General features: G+C 40.8%; 1 protein-coding gene across 1 annotated transcript in view; it reads left to right on the top strand.

The window, feature by feature from the left end:
• Positions 1 to 16,645, top strand: part of DDX10 (DEAD-box helicase 10) — a 243,907-nt gene that overhangs the window by 218,951 nt on the left and 8,311 nt on the right. The window contains exon 17 of the mRNA XM_070425965.1: positions 6,511 to 6,647. Coding sequence (XP_070282066.1) covers positions 6,511 to 6,647 — 137 coding nt within the window. The remainder of the gene's footprint in view (positions 1 to 6,510; positions 6,648 to 16,645) is intronic.

Raw genomic sequence — 16,645 nt, 5'->3', positions numbered from 1 at the left:
CTCTGATTTATACACCAAGTATACAAATCAGCATTAGGTCCAACATCACCATTATGGAATACATTTCTATATTTTAAAAATATTTTAAGGTATTTCAATTAGTATTACAATATTATTAGAAGGAGCAGTGATTTCTCAGCACTATCAGCTGCTCCTGTGTTTACTGTTCTGCATATTTGCCTTAGAAGATAGATGCTCACTTTCAACAGGCACATTTAATAATACCATTGGGTTTATAATTCAGAAATAAAATTTCAGTAATTTCTCCTCTAAGTAACTTTGTACCTGGGGTTTATAGGTTAGGTAAATCTCAAAAATCAGTCCATCTCTAACTACTGATGATGGTTAACTAGCTATAGCAGTCAGAACTTTTAAATTTGAAAACTATGAAGTATCCTGTTCTCAATTCTTTTTTAGAAAGTTGTTATGAAGTTCTATATTAGTGAGAAAAATATTTTGAATACCTAACTTTTCTCTAAAATTGTCTTCAGTCTTTACATTGATTTTCAGGATCAGAAAGAGCTTACCATGAATTTTGAAAATTTTCCTCATGAAGTTTCGAGGTGTCAAAGTTGACATTCTGCTTTTTAATTCAAATTACTTCATGAAAAGAACTCTTGAACAATAAGATTCCAACAATTTCCATGTTGGTGAATGCCTTGATGGTCTTGGAAGGTGGCTCATCTGGAGAGGCCATGGAAGCATTGCACCCGTCCTCACTCCCTACCTTGCCCTATGCATCTCTTGTGTTGGCTGTTTGTGAGTTGTACCCTTTAATAATTAAACTGGTAATCAGAACTATAGCATTTTCCCGAGTTCTGAGTCATTCTAGAGAATTACCAAACCTGAGGAGGGAGTGTGAGAGCCCCTGAATGTGTAGTCAGCCAGGCAGAAGTGAAGGTGGCTTGGAGACCCTATTTACAGGTGGCATCTGAAGTGTGGGAATTCTTGTGGATCTGAGTCCTTTTACCCATGGGGTCTGGGTTAACTCTGCTTGGTGTCAGAATTGAATTGTTGGAGACTCATTTGGTGCTGGAGAATTGATGTCAAAGACACAATGTGTTTGGTGTCAAGAAAACACTACAGACCAGGCCAGGGGAAGTAGAGGAGGAAGTAGAGAAACAGCAGGTGTGGAGACTCCTGGGTGTCAAGGGGCTTGACTTGTTCCAGCCCCTGAAAGAGAGTGTGGCTTAAAAGGTTGGAAGCAGGTGATAGACACAATTAGAATAGAAACTTATTGAAAAAACTACAAAACTAACATTCTAATTACAGCAGAGAATTGGAGTGATGGGATCGGGGAGCGAGGGGGTACAGGGAGACTCGTTAGGAAGCTGGTGCAATATTCACATGAGAGAACAGAGGCTTGGGAGAACTGGGAGTGAAATGGGCACATACAAGTTGACATAGAAAGCACCAGGATGTGTCTCATGAAATTTATAAAATATGCTTGATATGGAGAATAGTATAAGCAGCAAATTCAAAGCTTTAATGATCAAAGTTGAGATTCAGGGTGATATAGGAGAAGACCTGGCGTATGCCCAGGTTTGCAAGACCTTGGTTAAGTTATGTAGTCATCTAACTCAGTTTCTCAATTTTGAAGATGGGCAAGAATCCTTTTTTCTTCCTACTTTATAGGGTTTGAAGATCAAGTAAGATAATGTGTGTCAGAGCACTTTGTAAATTTGTTATAGGAGAATGAATGCTACCTATCATCTGTTTCTTCCGTCATCAGAACTGAAAACAAAGTAAAAACTACCTAGGTTACATTTCTTTTCCAGATATTTTCATCTGCCCTACTTGTAATTGAATCTTCCAAATAACTATTTTAGGAAAAATCATTCCTATTTTAGGTGAAGTGTTTTCCTCAGAAGTTCAGAAACTATGTTTCAGGAACAACCAGTTCATAGAGGTGACCCTGATTTCTTTGTGTGTGTGATCTACTTCCTCCCAACCTCCTCAGGGCTTCAAGAGGAGTGTGAATGTGAAAGCAGGGGTTCTTGGTTCTTGTTTTGTTTTAAGCTGGGAGGGTGGAGAGAGATGGGAGAATGATTAGTTGGAGAGAAGTGGTTGTCCCTTCCAACCCAGCAATGCCAAGTACCCGAGAGAAAGAGGCAAACTGGAGGGGAGGGTTCATATCAGCTACATGTTAGGGGTCCACAAGTGGAAGACCATTCTAGCAGATGCTGGGCATTGAGCAGGGCCAGTGGAGTCAGTTCACTCTCATTTGGCTGCTCATCAGAATTAGCAAAACATGGATTTCATGTTAGTGTTTGTGTGGGTAACTATCTCAGAACAGTTTATCATCAGGGCAGGACTGTGTCTTATTCATGGCTGCACCTCCAGAACCTAGTAGTGTGTCCGGCACTTGTAATAGCTGAATAAAGGCATTTTTCCTAAGGCATCTTCACAGTATTTACTAAACTGCTTTCTTAGACCATATTTAACATGCACAGTTATGCTTCTGTGCATATTGATTCTTTGGAATATATTATGTACCCATAATATTGGTCCACAGTCTAGTTGGTTCTCCTTCCTTAACATCTTTCATGCATGCCCCCAACCTCTATCTCCACTGCCAAAGTCTTTATTGAATTCCCTGCTCACCTGGATTATTGTGTTTTTAGTAATACTACCTTCAAATCTTGTTTCCTTTAACCGCCCTTCCCATTGCTGCCAGCATCTCTGAGGTGCAAATTTACTCTTTAATGGTTTCCTCTTACCTACTCTAGTGAGTTTGTACTTTTTAAGTATAAAGGTTACCTGAGACCAAACATCTGAGAATCGTTCTCGGTCTCTACCTTCAGACAGCACATTCCTCTGAGAGAATCAGGCTGGAAAATTAGAAGTATCTAGTAGCCCAGGAGATTAGGGTTCATGAGTATATGATGACATTCAGTTTTTGTTGGCATTCTTGATTATTTCCAAGTAGACCATGTAGTCTGCTGTTAGGTGTGCTGCTTACTGCTCCTGGTGGCAACCTTGTCCCCTCCGATATTTGTCTCCAGACCCTTTATTTTTAGCAGGAAGCTTCACCAAATAGCAATAATGAACTTAAGCACTGGTGACTAATCCTTATTTTCTTTACATCTTCTTTCTTTTGTTATGTGTAGACTTACCAAAGGAGAGCTGTTCAAAGTGTTAGAGGCCTGCATGCTCCATTGCTTCTGTAGTGGCCTGCCTGCTCCATTGCTGTGCTAGTCTGAGTTTTTTAGTTTCTGGGAAAGAATATTTGAAAATAAAGAATCACTGAAGTTTGTCTCATGTGGTGTGAAGAATTATAAAAATGGTAGCTGAGAGAAATTATAATCTTTTAAATGCATGTAGAAATGCTTATTTGTATTTCTTATCTACTAGATAACAAAACCAGTATGCCAGAAATAAATTTGTTATAAGAGATGTTTATTACATAAACTAGTGGCCCAGTACACAAAATTCGTGCACATTAAAAGGGAATGAATTAGAGGAAATATTTTAATATTGCTATTTGCCCTTTCTCTATAATAGAAGTGTCAGAGATGAAAGAAAATTAGTAAAATGTATATGAAAATCTCTTTCCTGTCAGAGTCTGGGGCGCGCCGCGGGACCCAGAGTCAAGTCCCGCCCTCCTGTGCGTGCCTCGAAATCGCACCCAGTCGGCCCCACCCCCGTCAAGCCCCACAGGGCGGGGGCACAGCCTCAGGTCCCCCGTCAAGCCCTGCCAGGTGGGGAGTGCAGCCTCAGGTCCCCTGGCCTGGCGTGAGGGTAAGACGGCATGATGACCATTTGCATATTAGCTATTTATTAAATAGGATGTGTAGTAAGTTTATTTTGACATTGTATCCTTTATTCTTTGACAAAAATAAACTACCATAAAACAAAAGCAAAATGGCCCACCTACCTACTTACTTATACAAAACTGGATAGTTCCCAAGTTCATCCATGTTAGTGCTTTTCTTATCTCTTGCTATTTCTTTCCTTTTCCCATTGTTCTCATTGACTTTATACTTACACTTGAATTTAGAAGAACCCGTACTGTTAATGAGTTTGTACTCATCTGATTATTTTAAAACTTAGATTATTGTGGTTATAAAATTATCAAAATCATCAGGCAAAAAGGGTCTCTGTACTCTCACTCCTGGCCTTTTATATTTTCACCTAATAATTTGGGTAGTTTTAACATTTACACAGGTGTGGACAGGAGCACTGACAACTTTATTTTATACTTTACTAGAGGCCCGGTGCATTTGTGCATTTGGTGGGGGTTGGAGGGTCCCTCAGCCCAGCCTGTGCCCTCTTGCAGTCCGGGAGCCCTCGGGGGATGTCTGACTGCTGGCTTAGGGGAGTGGGCCTAAGCTGTCAGTCAGACATCCTTAGAACTGCCACAGAGGCGGGAGAGGCTTCCGCCACCGCCGCTGCACTCGCCAGCCGTGAGCCCAGCTCAGGACTTCTGTGGGAGCGTACTGACCACCAAGGTGCAGCTCCTGTATTGAGTGTCTGCCCCCTGGTTGTCAGTGCACTTCATGAAGACCAGTCATTCTGCTGTTCAGTCGATTTGCATATTACCCTTTTATTATATAGGACTAGAGGCCTGGTGCACGAAATTCATGCACGGAGTGGGGGGGGGGGGGTGGTCCTTCAGCCCTGCTTGCACCCTCTAACAATCCAGGACCACTGGATCCTAACCACTTGCCTGCCAGCCTGTTTGATTGCCCCTAACCACTCTGCCTGCCTACCTAATCACCCCTTACTGCATCTGCCTGCCTGCCTGATCACCCCTAACCACTCTGCCTGACTGAATGCCCCAACTGCTCACCTGCCTGCCTGATCACCCCTAACTGCCTCTGCCTGATTGCCCCTAACTGCTCGCCTGCCTGATCGCCCCTAACTGCCTCTCTCTGCCTGCCTCATTGCCCCTCATATTACACTTTTATTATAGATTATTATAGATAGTTGCCTTGCTCCAAGTTGTAAGGACCTGCTTGTCATAGAGATAGAAAAGTTTTAATTTTTACTCTTGATTATGGCAATTGACTAACACAGATGGCCACCAAAAAGGTGACTTACCAAAGGGTGTATAGCAAACGGTGCTGTTAAGTCCTCTTCCATGAAAACGTGCATGTCGTGCATTGTATCTGCCTGGGTACCTGAAAGAGTGAAGTTTCTGTCTGTCTTTGCAATCATATGAGTGAATTGTGAGAGACCCCAGCCAATTCTGGTTTGGTGCTCACAGAATAATAGAGCTCCTTTTTTTCCTTTGCTCCATTGGTGGAGATTTCCTAGAAGTTGCAGGATATCTTCCTTTTAATTTTTCCTCGACACTCTGACTTATGTCGGTCATCTTTGCTTACCCTCAATCCCCCACCCGCAACAGTAACTTGCTCCAGGCTCACTTCACTGGAGTGTCTAGGACAGTGGTTCTCAACCTTCCTAATGCTGCGACCCTTTAATACAGTTTCTCATGTTGTGGTGACCCCCAACCATAAAATTATTTTCGTTGCTACCTCATAACTGTAATTTTGCTACTGTTATGAATCGTAATGTAAATATCTGATATGCAGGATGTATTTTCATTGTTACAAATTGAACATAATTAAAGCATAGTGATGAATCACAAAAACAATATGTAATTATATATGTGTCTTCCGATGGTCTTAGGCCACCCCTGTGAAAGGGTCGTTCGACCCCCAAAGGGGTCGCGACCCACAGATTGGGAACTGCTGGTCTAGGAGATCTCGCAACTTGTCCGCCACCAGAACTATGATTCCCAGCATTCCTTGTGCTCCCCATGCTCTCGGCTTCCTCTTGTGGCCCGCGGCCCTACCCCTCCCGCCTCTCGGCCAGGGCAGGGACACTGGGCTTGCATTGCCGTGAGCCCAGCGTCCCTTGCTCCGGCCCGAGGCCCCTCCCCTCTCACTGTGCAGCTGGGGCAGGGACACAGGGCTCAGGTCACCATGAGCTCAGTGACCCTCGCTCCAGCCCGAGGCCTCTCGCCTCCTGCCGCGCGGCCAGAGCGCAGATGCTGGGCTCGTGTCGCCGGGGGTGAGGCAAGCCCAGCGTCCTGTACCTGTGCCTCTGGCCAGAAGCTCTTCCCCTCTTACCACGTGGCCAGGGCGCGGAAGCTGGGCTCACGTTGCCGGGGCAACACTGCCAGCGTCTTGCCCTGGCCACTATGGACTCCGCCATCTTTGTCGAGGAGTGATGGTTAATTTACATATTACTCTTTTATTATATAGGATTCTTTGATAGGTGTATTATATGGAAGTAACAGAACTGACTGTTTTCCCCCATATTACATTTGAGAGACTTAATAATGATTTACTTTCATAACCATATTTTATTTTTGAAATGACTCATTTTCTTTCTTTTTGCCAATGATTATGGTTCTGAAAATCATATAGAGGCTTTCACCAGAATAGAAGGCTTCTAATTTAAGGATCTTATTTAGAGGAGTATTTATTTGTGTCTAGAAATAAGACCTGAGTATTTATTAGCTGATTCTTACACCATAATTTCCCTTGTGTTTTTTCTTAGGCCAAAGATGAAGAAGAAGCCTTTCTGGATTGGAGTGATGATGACGATGATGGATTTGATCCAAGCACACTTCCAGATCCAGATAAGTACAGAAGCTCTGAAGAATCAGATAGTGAAGAAATGGAAAATAATATTAGGTATGTTTCTACCATTGGTGGCCTTAAGTATATGAGTCTTTTCCGTTTAATTCAAAAGATGTAGAAACAAATGTCTCATGCTCTTCTCGTCATTTTAAGGGCTCTCTTACTGTTTCTTTAATCCCTGTCAACAAATGTAAGGGTGTTATAAAAGTTGTATTTTCTTTTTCTTCCTCTATTCTTTTTTTTCCTGTTCATTTGTAATGTGGACTTATTTGCTACCTGTCCAAAATAGATGAAATGTGATGAGTTGAATAATAGTGTGGCTTGTTCAGCATTTGTTTTCAGAATACTATGTATTAGATTACATTGAGAGTCTATTGATTTAAAAGTTGAGGACATGGAACTCATGGGCATTCTAAACCAATGTGTCTATTTAGGCAGAAGGTAGGTTCTAATGACAGATGAAGTTAATGTGACTGAAGGGAAGAGAAAGCTTGATGCGACCCCTACATGCTAGCCCAGGTAGAGTTGGAGAAATAGGCTACAGAGAGCTATAATCTGGTTTTAAGTAAGAACAACATTAAGAAACGGTCTTAAAAAGATTATCTCCCGAGAAGAAAATGCTGTACGGAAATAACTTCAGTTACTCTTCATTTTAATCTTGTGCTCATTTAAATTATTCGGTAATAGTGAAAATGTTGTCCAAAATGCAGTCTTACCAAGTAATGCTAGAAGCTTAAGACATTTGCTATTGGACACTTAGATAGTGGCTATAATAGCGTTCTAGTGTATTTGCTGACAAGGGAGTGAGAATTAGCTTTACTATCATAGAAGGCACCATAGATGAAAATAATTTGATTAGTATTTAAAAAAATGTATAAGTGTATGACATGGGCTTAAATAATTTAGTTCCAGAGCATATTCCTAATCTTTAGAAATTAACTTTTAAGAGTAAACATACATACTTTGCTTCAGAAAGTTCCTTAGTGCACCTGTCGAAACCTGAACTACACTGTGGTTAAGTTTGCTGCTCCTTTATGCTTACATAAATGTCTCTCTGTGAGAATGGTTTAAGGCAGTGGTCGGCAAACTGCGGCTCTTTGGCCCCTTGAGTGTGGCTCTTCCACAAAATACTAACTTCTGCGCATGGGCCACGAAGTTTCAATCGCACTGTACATGCGCCTCCGCACATGGTATTTTGTGGAAGAGCCACACTCAAGGGGCCAAAGAGCCGCATGTGGCTTGCGAGCTGCAGTTTGCCGACCACTGGTTTAAGGGATCTCCATTCTGATAGATGTAATCTAACTTACACATATGGCTTTATATCATTAACTTCCAAATGTGTCTGTGTATGTTTACTCTCTGGAGGGAACATCCATCGGTCCTTCCAGTTTGTCATGCAGCCATACTTTGCACATCTGTCTAACACTCTAACACAGAGAACCAGCCTTTTAAGTATCCCTTCTGTATCTGATTCATAAGGAATTTTCCTAATATTTTATATGATAGTTTCTGGGTCATCCTTAATCTGTGTATAGCAGACATTTCATTTCATTCTCTGGCATATCTTACTCTCAGATTGACATTTCCTTGCTACCACCTAGTTAATGTGATTGGTTGTTTAATAGCTTTATGTGCGTTAGCCTCTTAATTAGCCTGTAAATGCTTTGTAGCTAGAAACTCAGTCTTTTTGTACCAACACCTCCAGCTCCTCCAGCCTCTACTCCTATTCCTAACATTAATGTCATAGGCACAAAGAAGACCCTGAAATATTTGAATTGATTGATTGATAAAAAAATATTTATAGAGTAAAAAAGATACATAGTAATAAACAGCTATGCAGTTGGTCCTAATAGCTTAAATGATACAGGAGATGACAGAATAGATGGGTGGAGAATTGGAGGAAGCCAAGTTCAGATGTTATAATGGTGATGTACATGGAGATAGAAGTACCTTGAGATGCCAAAGCATTCTGACTTAAAGATAAGTGTTCAGCCCTGCCTGGTGTGGCTTGGTTGTTTGGAGCATCATCCCATACACCAAAAGGTGATAGGTTCAATTCCCAGTCAGGGCATATACCCAGGTCCCCAGGTTGGAGGTTCCGTCCCTGGCTGGGGCATTTGCGAGAGGCAACTGATTGTCTCCCCCCTCTGCTCTCCCATTCCTCCTTCCCTCTCCCTCCCTCCCTCCCTCTCTCTAAATAAAATAAACAAATAAACATGAAAAAACCTTTTTTAAGAAGGTAAGAGTTTAGACAAAATATTTAAGCATTACATGAAAATTAAAATAGTTTTAATTCAGGCACAGCTAGTAGTAACTCTGCATTCGTGGAAATTGAAAGGAATTGGTAAACTTACCTTAAGCTGAAGAAAAATTCTTTTGTAGAAGAGAATATCAGCAAGGGCATTATTCCTTTAGCCATTTAAAGGGCTTCTTTAGCGGTTTGTCTTTTGCCTACTAACAGTGATTGTCTAGTCAAATTCCTTCTTATTCTATTCAAATAAAACAGTAATTTGTCTGTGATCACAATACAAGTGAGGGACAGTGTGAACTGCCCAGATCAAACAGATTCCCTAGTTGTAATACTCCAGTCAAGTCATATGGAATTGCTCTAGCATTAGGAGAGGTAGCTCCAGAAAACTTCCTGAAGACAAATTGGTTTTCATTTGGCTGAAAACCTGACCCATGGATAAGATAGATTAGACTAGAACAGGGGTGGGCAAACTTTTTGACTCAAGGGCCACAATGGGTTCTTAAACTGGACCGGAGGGCCGGAACAAAAGCATGGATGGAGTGTTTGTGTGAACTAATATAAATTCAAAGTAAACATCATTACATAAAAGGGTATTTTTTTTTTTTTTTTTTAGTTTTATTCATTTCAAACGGGCTGGATCCGGCCTGCGGGCCGTAGTTTGCCCACGGCTGGACTAGAACATGGTTCCCCAGCATTAACATTACTGATATTCTGGCCTAGATAATTCTTTGGGATGCGGGTGGGGGCTGGGGGGGTAGAGTGCTTGGGAATGATTGTCGGCTGTTTAGCATCATCCCTGGCCTCTACCACTATCACCTCCCCCGTCAGGACAACCAGAAATATCTTCAGACATTGCAGATACCCCTTGGGGAGCAAACACCCACAGTTGAGAACCACTGAACTAGACCCAGAATGGCAGGTACCTATTTCTGGTGTTTAATTTCCCCATCCTTCATCCATTACTTTCCACTTGGCCCAAGCAATCCTTCTCAGTGCAGCCTCTATTAATCAGTTGGGATTGGAACACAAGATCAAACCTGTTTGCCATTCCTGGGCTAGAAGGCAGGATTTTAGGGTAAGTTATATGTGAAATTTGTATTTGTAGTCTAATTTCCGTTTTTCTCCTTTTGCCTCTTCTCTTAAAATCACCTCAATGGCAATGAATAATGACATATATAAACTAAATCCAAAATTGTTTTGGTTAAGAAAGCACATTCACAAGTAGATCCATACACACTAGAATTTTGACAGTGGTAATTGCTGCCAGTACTGCTAATTATAACAGTAGCACCAGTACAGTTTCCTGGGTTGCTGCAGTTTGGCTCCATCTCTTTTCTTTGCCTTCCATGCATGACTAGATGCTGTGATTTTATGGTGTTGGAGTAGAGGGTCCTCCAGGCGTGCTCACAGGTTGTATTTGCTGCATTGTTTCTAACCTCCACTTGGTAGTTTTAGGAACAGCGAGTGTTCTAGCCTCTTGGTCATCTTCTTTCACCCCCCACCCCCACCCCTGGAGGTTATTCTCTGGGTATTAACTTTGCATTTTCAGAAATGAATGTACTCTTAAGGGACTAAATACACCAAATGGAAAATGGCTATTAACAAGGTAATAGCATAGCTAGTTTCTTGGGAAGTTTTCTTTGTGTATTTTTTTCCCCTTCACTTTTGTAACATTCATAAATATTCAGTATGGGTAACACCTTTGTCTCTCTACATGGAAAGACACTTAGTAGGAAATAGGCAAAAGAGAGCCTTAATGGAGAATGGCTGAATCTGGAGTCAATAATTTCTCCTCAGGGAGGTCTGATAGGATTTTTATACCTCTTTCTTCCTCAACTCAGTGCACAGCCACAGTCGATTTAAACCATCCTCCACCCTCTGTACAGTGATCAGAATTGTCATCTCTGCCACTGAGATTCCAAAGGGATTCTGACGTGCAAGATTCAGGTCCTATAAGTTAGCATGACTAAGAAAGATTCTTGCTGTCAATATGGTCCCAGGGACAATGAAATAATGTCACCTTGAGTTCCTTTTAAGGAATTTTAAGAATGTCATCATTAATAGCTCTATTTATTATCAGATATAAAACTGTGAAATAGGATGCAGAGGGGTGTCAGCTGGCTCGTCCACAGCAGATGCCCAACCCAGTCGGAGGCTCTAAGCTTTGGTGTGTGCTGTTTTGCAAAACAAGTATAGAGTTTTGATGCTCTCTTGTTTCTTTTCCTGTCTTCATCCTTGTTACAGATTGGTCCAGGATGGGCTTTGCTCTGTGGCTTTCACTTTGGCTCCTCCCTCGGAACCAGGGAATGACATAGGTAGAACTAGTGCAGGATGTTAGGATTTGTTGTTATTGTTATTAAAATGGAGACAGAAAAGTTTGGTCGGAAACCTAGCTATTTGTTGCAGTTGACTTTATGACATCACAGAATTCACTAGTCTGCTAGGAACTACACAGAATTATATATTCTTATCTCCAGTGAGTTTTGATGTAGACTTTTATACCTTTTGAGGAAAAATGACCTCAAATATTGCAATGGTCTTTTTGCTCATAAATGATTTTTCATTTCTCTGTCTTCCAAATACTCCATACAGTGTAGTTATACTGCTTTCACAATAAAAATATTTAGACAACTTTCTACATGTGTTGCCAAGAACTGGAGTAAGAACCTTCAACGTTATTTAAATCACATTCTACTTAAGAGTTAAAAATACCCATTTGATTTGTTAGTCCCTAGCTTGTTGTAATATTTTCTCCATCCATTCTTTCAACTAAAAAATAATTTTAATAACTGTCATGTGCCAGGCATAGTGAGTGCAGGTACAGAGGATAAAACATTAAGCAAGGGCCCGGTCAGTTTGGCTCAATTGGTTGAGCATTGTCCCTCGCATGCACCAAAAGGTCACTTGTTTGATTCCCAGTCAGGGCATCTGCCAGAGTTGTGGGCTCGATCCCCAGTAGGGGGTGGGCAGACGGCAGCCTATTGATGTTTCTCTCTCATTCATGTTTCTGTCTCTCTCTCTCCCTTCCTCTTTCTCTGAAATCAATAAAAGATTTAAAAAAACATTTAAAAAAACAAACACAAAACACTAAGCTAGAAAAATACCTTTCCTGCTTTCATAGTTTTTAGGTCAGTGGAGGTGACAGGTAGCTAAGCACGGAATTACAAAACAATGTGATGGGTCCATGCTGTGATTTGTGCCCTGAGGGGGGCAGTGGGGAGGGTGGGAGGTAGGGAATGGACTTGGAGATCAGGCAAGTGTGGACCTAACCTGGGCTTGATGGGAATCCAGAAGAGCTTTCTAAAGAGAGGTGACATCAAAACTAAGCCTGAAGCAAGTTTAGGACTTACCCTTCTAGAATTTGAGGCAAGAGTGTCTAACCATATTTCAGTTAAACTCTTTTTTTTTAATAAAATTGTTCCTTTTAGCTGTGCCTTGCAAGCTGAGAGGTTTGGTTCTGAGCATGGAATATGAGATTGATTTTTGTATATCTAGGAGCATTCATCATGCTTGGTTTATGGCCATCTTCATGTGAATTGCTAATGATTGAAAATTTGCAAAGTATTGAACTTGATGAAAAAGAAGCAGCTGGATGTTCCAGATATTCATTATCCAGTCAAATTAAGTTTTTAATATTTATAATCTTAACCTTTTTCTAACAAAAAAAGGAAAAAGAAAAAGGTTATGGTTAGACGCTTACTGACTTACATCAATCTTTTCTTCACAGACCATGGTCTTTGGCTAAGGCAACCAGGTTGCTTTATAAAGAACTGTTACATTGTGGGGTGTTTAGTAGGTGGCATAAGACCCATCAATTGCATCTATAATTTGTACTGATACTATTGGCATCATTTAGCCATGATAAATTCTGTATGGGTTGATACCTTTTCCTGTTCAGAGTAAATGTTTCACATCTTAATACATTTAGCTGTTCTTTTTGCCTGGTCTGTCTGACACAGCTCTGAGCCAGAAGACTGGTCAAGGATTTTTGTCTGTTTTTTCATTCTGGGGTTTTTGTTTGGCTTTGTTTTTAAAATCTGTTCCATATACTTTTCTGTTTTGGGGTGAACTTGCCTATCTTTGACAGGTATCTCTTACATAAAGGAGATGAACCACTTTAATCTCTGTGGTTTCACCTAATGTTAATGTAAATTTTGGCCCAAGATTTTATAGCAACTTTGTAATACATGGAAGGCTTTTCTCCTGGAAAAGAAATGAGTATGAGTCAAAAATGAATTTCTGGGGAAGGAAATTCCTAGAAAGCATTTTCATTTCCTTCTTAACTATTTTGGGAGCTGGTATGTTACATTCAATATTTTATATAAATTTTAGTGGAATTATTGGTGCCAAATATAGGGGGTGATTTTTAAAAGAATTTTTCTTTTTAGAGTGTAGGTACTGTTAAAAGAAAAATACTTACTGACTATAGTTTCCCCTGACTTGAATCCTGTTGGTTGGTGAATTTAGTTGAGGAGGGCAGATCACTAAGATGGACGAATGGCTTGGATGCGTTGAAAGAAGTCGGCTCAGCTTAATGCTATATTGACTTTATTGTGTGCCTGCCATTCTTTCCTTTTACTCTTTTTAACTTTAGGAGATTTATCCCTGATTCCAATATGCCTGGCAGGTTCCAAGAGAAAATCTCGATCATTCTCTTCATTGGTAAAATACAGAGTTCCACAAATTATCAAATTTCATAGAGCTTTTATCAGAACTTAATATGAATTGTAGATAAAAGGAGGAATTAATTTACTTGACTTTCTTTAAATTGTATTCCTTTGGTCTTTCTCCCTTATGCTAATGCCCTAAAAATAAAACAAGAATATCGTGTGTGACATGTAGCATGAATGGAGAAACTTCTAAGGAAGATTGTTGGGGTGGAGTATTATATGCTTGGTGCTTTTAGGGGAAAGGTTGCTACCCGTCGAAGAAGGAAGGTGTTATTTCCCAGGGTGAGGGCTGGGAAGGGGAAGTTGTATTTTGTGAAATTGGGGTTTTGAAAGCTCGCAGCTTGATCTTACTTGGCATCTTCAGTTATTGCTCTGCACTCTCTATTCCTCTGTCATTTAGGGACCCATTGAATGACTGTCACTCAGTGACAGTTATGAGTTTGTTATGTTTCACAAGTGCTAGGATCGCTAAGATGGACGAATGGCTTGGATGTGTGAGGCCAGGATGAGCCATCCGGCAAGGGTGATGAACCACTGCGGGCTTCTCCTGGCTGCTGCCCTGATTCTGTTGCAGGCAGCTTTGTTTTCACTGAAAGACCTTCGAGGAAGACACTCTCTGGGGACCGTCCTTTGCCTTTCCCTTCCCTTCATGTGGCTGCATTCAGACCAATGACCATATCATTTCCCTGTCCACTCCCCTTTAGGATTTTAGGTTGTACCCAGGCTTAGGTTTTTGGTTCTGTTGTTTGATTTTGTTTCTGCCATTATAAGTAATTTTTTAAAGGATAACTTTTGTTGAAAATTGGGTAATTTCTCTCTTGATGAAATCATTGGAAGGACTAATAAAGAGTAAGGCTATAGTGCTAAACTTAATTTTTTCAGATAGCTGGGACACGGGACATCCTAGGGTAGGTGATGATCTTGAATATTGAAAACTAATCAGTGAAAATAGTTGAGGAGAAAAGCCAATGTGCTCCTGGGGAGCACAAAATGGTTTACACACAGATTAGTAACAAGAAAAATATGTAATGCAACCCAACTTGTTGGTGTTTACGAGTTTTGTTTTTATAAATCTGGGAGAAGAGAAATAATTATGTATATTTTCTGTATTGCTGCAGAGCAGGGATTCTTAGCCTGGAGTCTGTGGATGAGCTTTAGGGACATCTCAAACATCTTGAAATTGTTCCCAAAATGATGGTGTGGGTGTACAGGCAGCATAGACACTCCCCTTCACTTATCTATGAAAAGGGTCATGAATTTTTATCCAGTTCTCAAGTGTGTTTGTGAACCAGATAGATTGGGGACCAAAACATTGTGCCAATCCCAAATGACGCGGGCATTTGTAACACATGTATTACGTTTTAGAAGGAAACGTCCATGGATCAGTAGTCTGATTGCAGTCCTCTGCCTTCTATATCCTCACCACCCCCAGCGTTTTCTGATTATTAGAATTCTGATCTAAGAGGACATCTTCTGCTCTTGCGGTTACGTTTGTAATGAACTCTGAGCCAATAAATCTTTTCTTTGACTAAATTGTTTTTAAGTACCGAGTGTTAGAAAAGATGTTAAAGGACATGATACATTTTCAGTTCCATTTCTGTATGCCTTCACCATCAGAATGAAGCTGGGTAGATTTTATGGAATGTACTGCAGTAATTAATCTTCATTAGGACTGTTGCCACAGCCTTGGAAATTAAAATTTATGATGAGGGGAAAAGTCTCTGGCATAACATATTGGAATACCACAGTGCCAATACTTAAAAGACATGTATAAAGATTTCTGAGAATTTTTTAGTGGTCTCAAGATCATTTATTATTAGCTTAAAGTTCTTTAGGAAAATGTCTAAGCTACACTTATTGATATGAATGTAAGAGGGGGAGTTTTATAAAAAAAAGACACAAACTAGACATTCAGGTACTGTGCTCTTGGTAGCTTTCCACACACAATTTGGCAGCATGTTGGAAAAGGACACCCAAAGGTTTCTGTGTGGCTGAATATCCACTGTTCTCCACCTCTGTCCTCCACTAGTGTGCAGCTAGAACATTCCACAATTTCCCTGATTTATTTTCTTTGTGTTCATAAAGAGAGAGAAAAGCAAGAGTTTGAAAAGCTGTGCAGGCAAGACACTACAGTAAAGGTACTGTGCTTTCTTAGCAGCTTCCTTGTCCTGGCTTTTGTTAGATTTTTAAAATGTTAGAGAGAGAGAGAGAGAGAGAGAGAGAGAGAGAGAGAGAGAGAGAGAGAGAGAGAGATTCATTTGTTGTTCCACTTATTGATGCATTCATTGGTTGATTCTTATATGTGCCCTGACCCAGGATCAGACTTGCAACCTTGGTGTATCAGGACAATGCTCTAACCAATTGAGCTACCCGGCCAGGGCCTAGATTTCTGAATAGGCTTGTAAAGTGATGTTACTCTCCCATTTTTCTGCAGTAACACACAAACACACCCCACTAAATACAGCCGCTGCAGAGGTTGGGAGCTGTAACAGGAGGCATCATGACACCTGGCTGCACAGCCTCCTTTCCAGTGTCAGGCTTACAGTCTCCAGTGATTTCGGTTGCCTTTTTATAACTTCATTATTGAAACTGCTTGCCCTGGTGTCCTTGGAAATTTGGTGCTCACTCTACTGCACTGTGTTCCTGTAAAGCTCTGCATATACCAGGGAAGAAGTCGATAGGTTTTCCCAGCAGATCTTTTTCTTCTATGGTGCCTTGACCACAATCATTTAGATAGCGCTTGGAACATTCTCAAGGCTTGAAGGAGTGGTCCTCAGTGCAGCATTGTAGCCCAGGGAATGTGTTACAGATGCTCTGGCCTCTTTTTATTGGCGTTAATTTACACATTGTTTATTTAAAGTATGCTCTTTATCAATAAGCCCATTCCTATTCATAGCAGGTACGAATGACGTTCTTCTAGGTGCAGTGTATCATTTGTCTCCTCCCTTTCCATGTCTGTAAGCCTTGGCTAAGGCTTCCTAAGGAGAGAGAATTTTAAAAAATCAAGGGGAATAAGACGTAGTAGTTTCCCCTATCTAGAAAATTATGGAATCAGTGAATCAGTCTACCTCCTTTGCCTTTCTGTATCAGTACATAGGAATGTAAACCATATCTGTTCCTGGCAGAATGAT

This window comes from Myotis yumanensis, unplaced genomic scaffold (assembly GCF_028538775.1).
Source record: "Myotis yumanensis isolate MYYU_CA2020_CCGP unplaced genomic scaffold, mMyoYum1.0.hap1 SCAF_10, whole genome shotgun sequence".
Taxonomy (NCBI): Eukaryota; Metazoa; Chordata; class Mammalia; order Chiroptera; family Vespertilionidae; genus Myotis; species Myotis yumanensis.
Note: the sequence above shows the minus strand (reverse complement) of the source record. Positions and strands in the feature narration are given on the sequence as shown.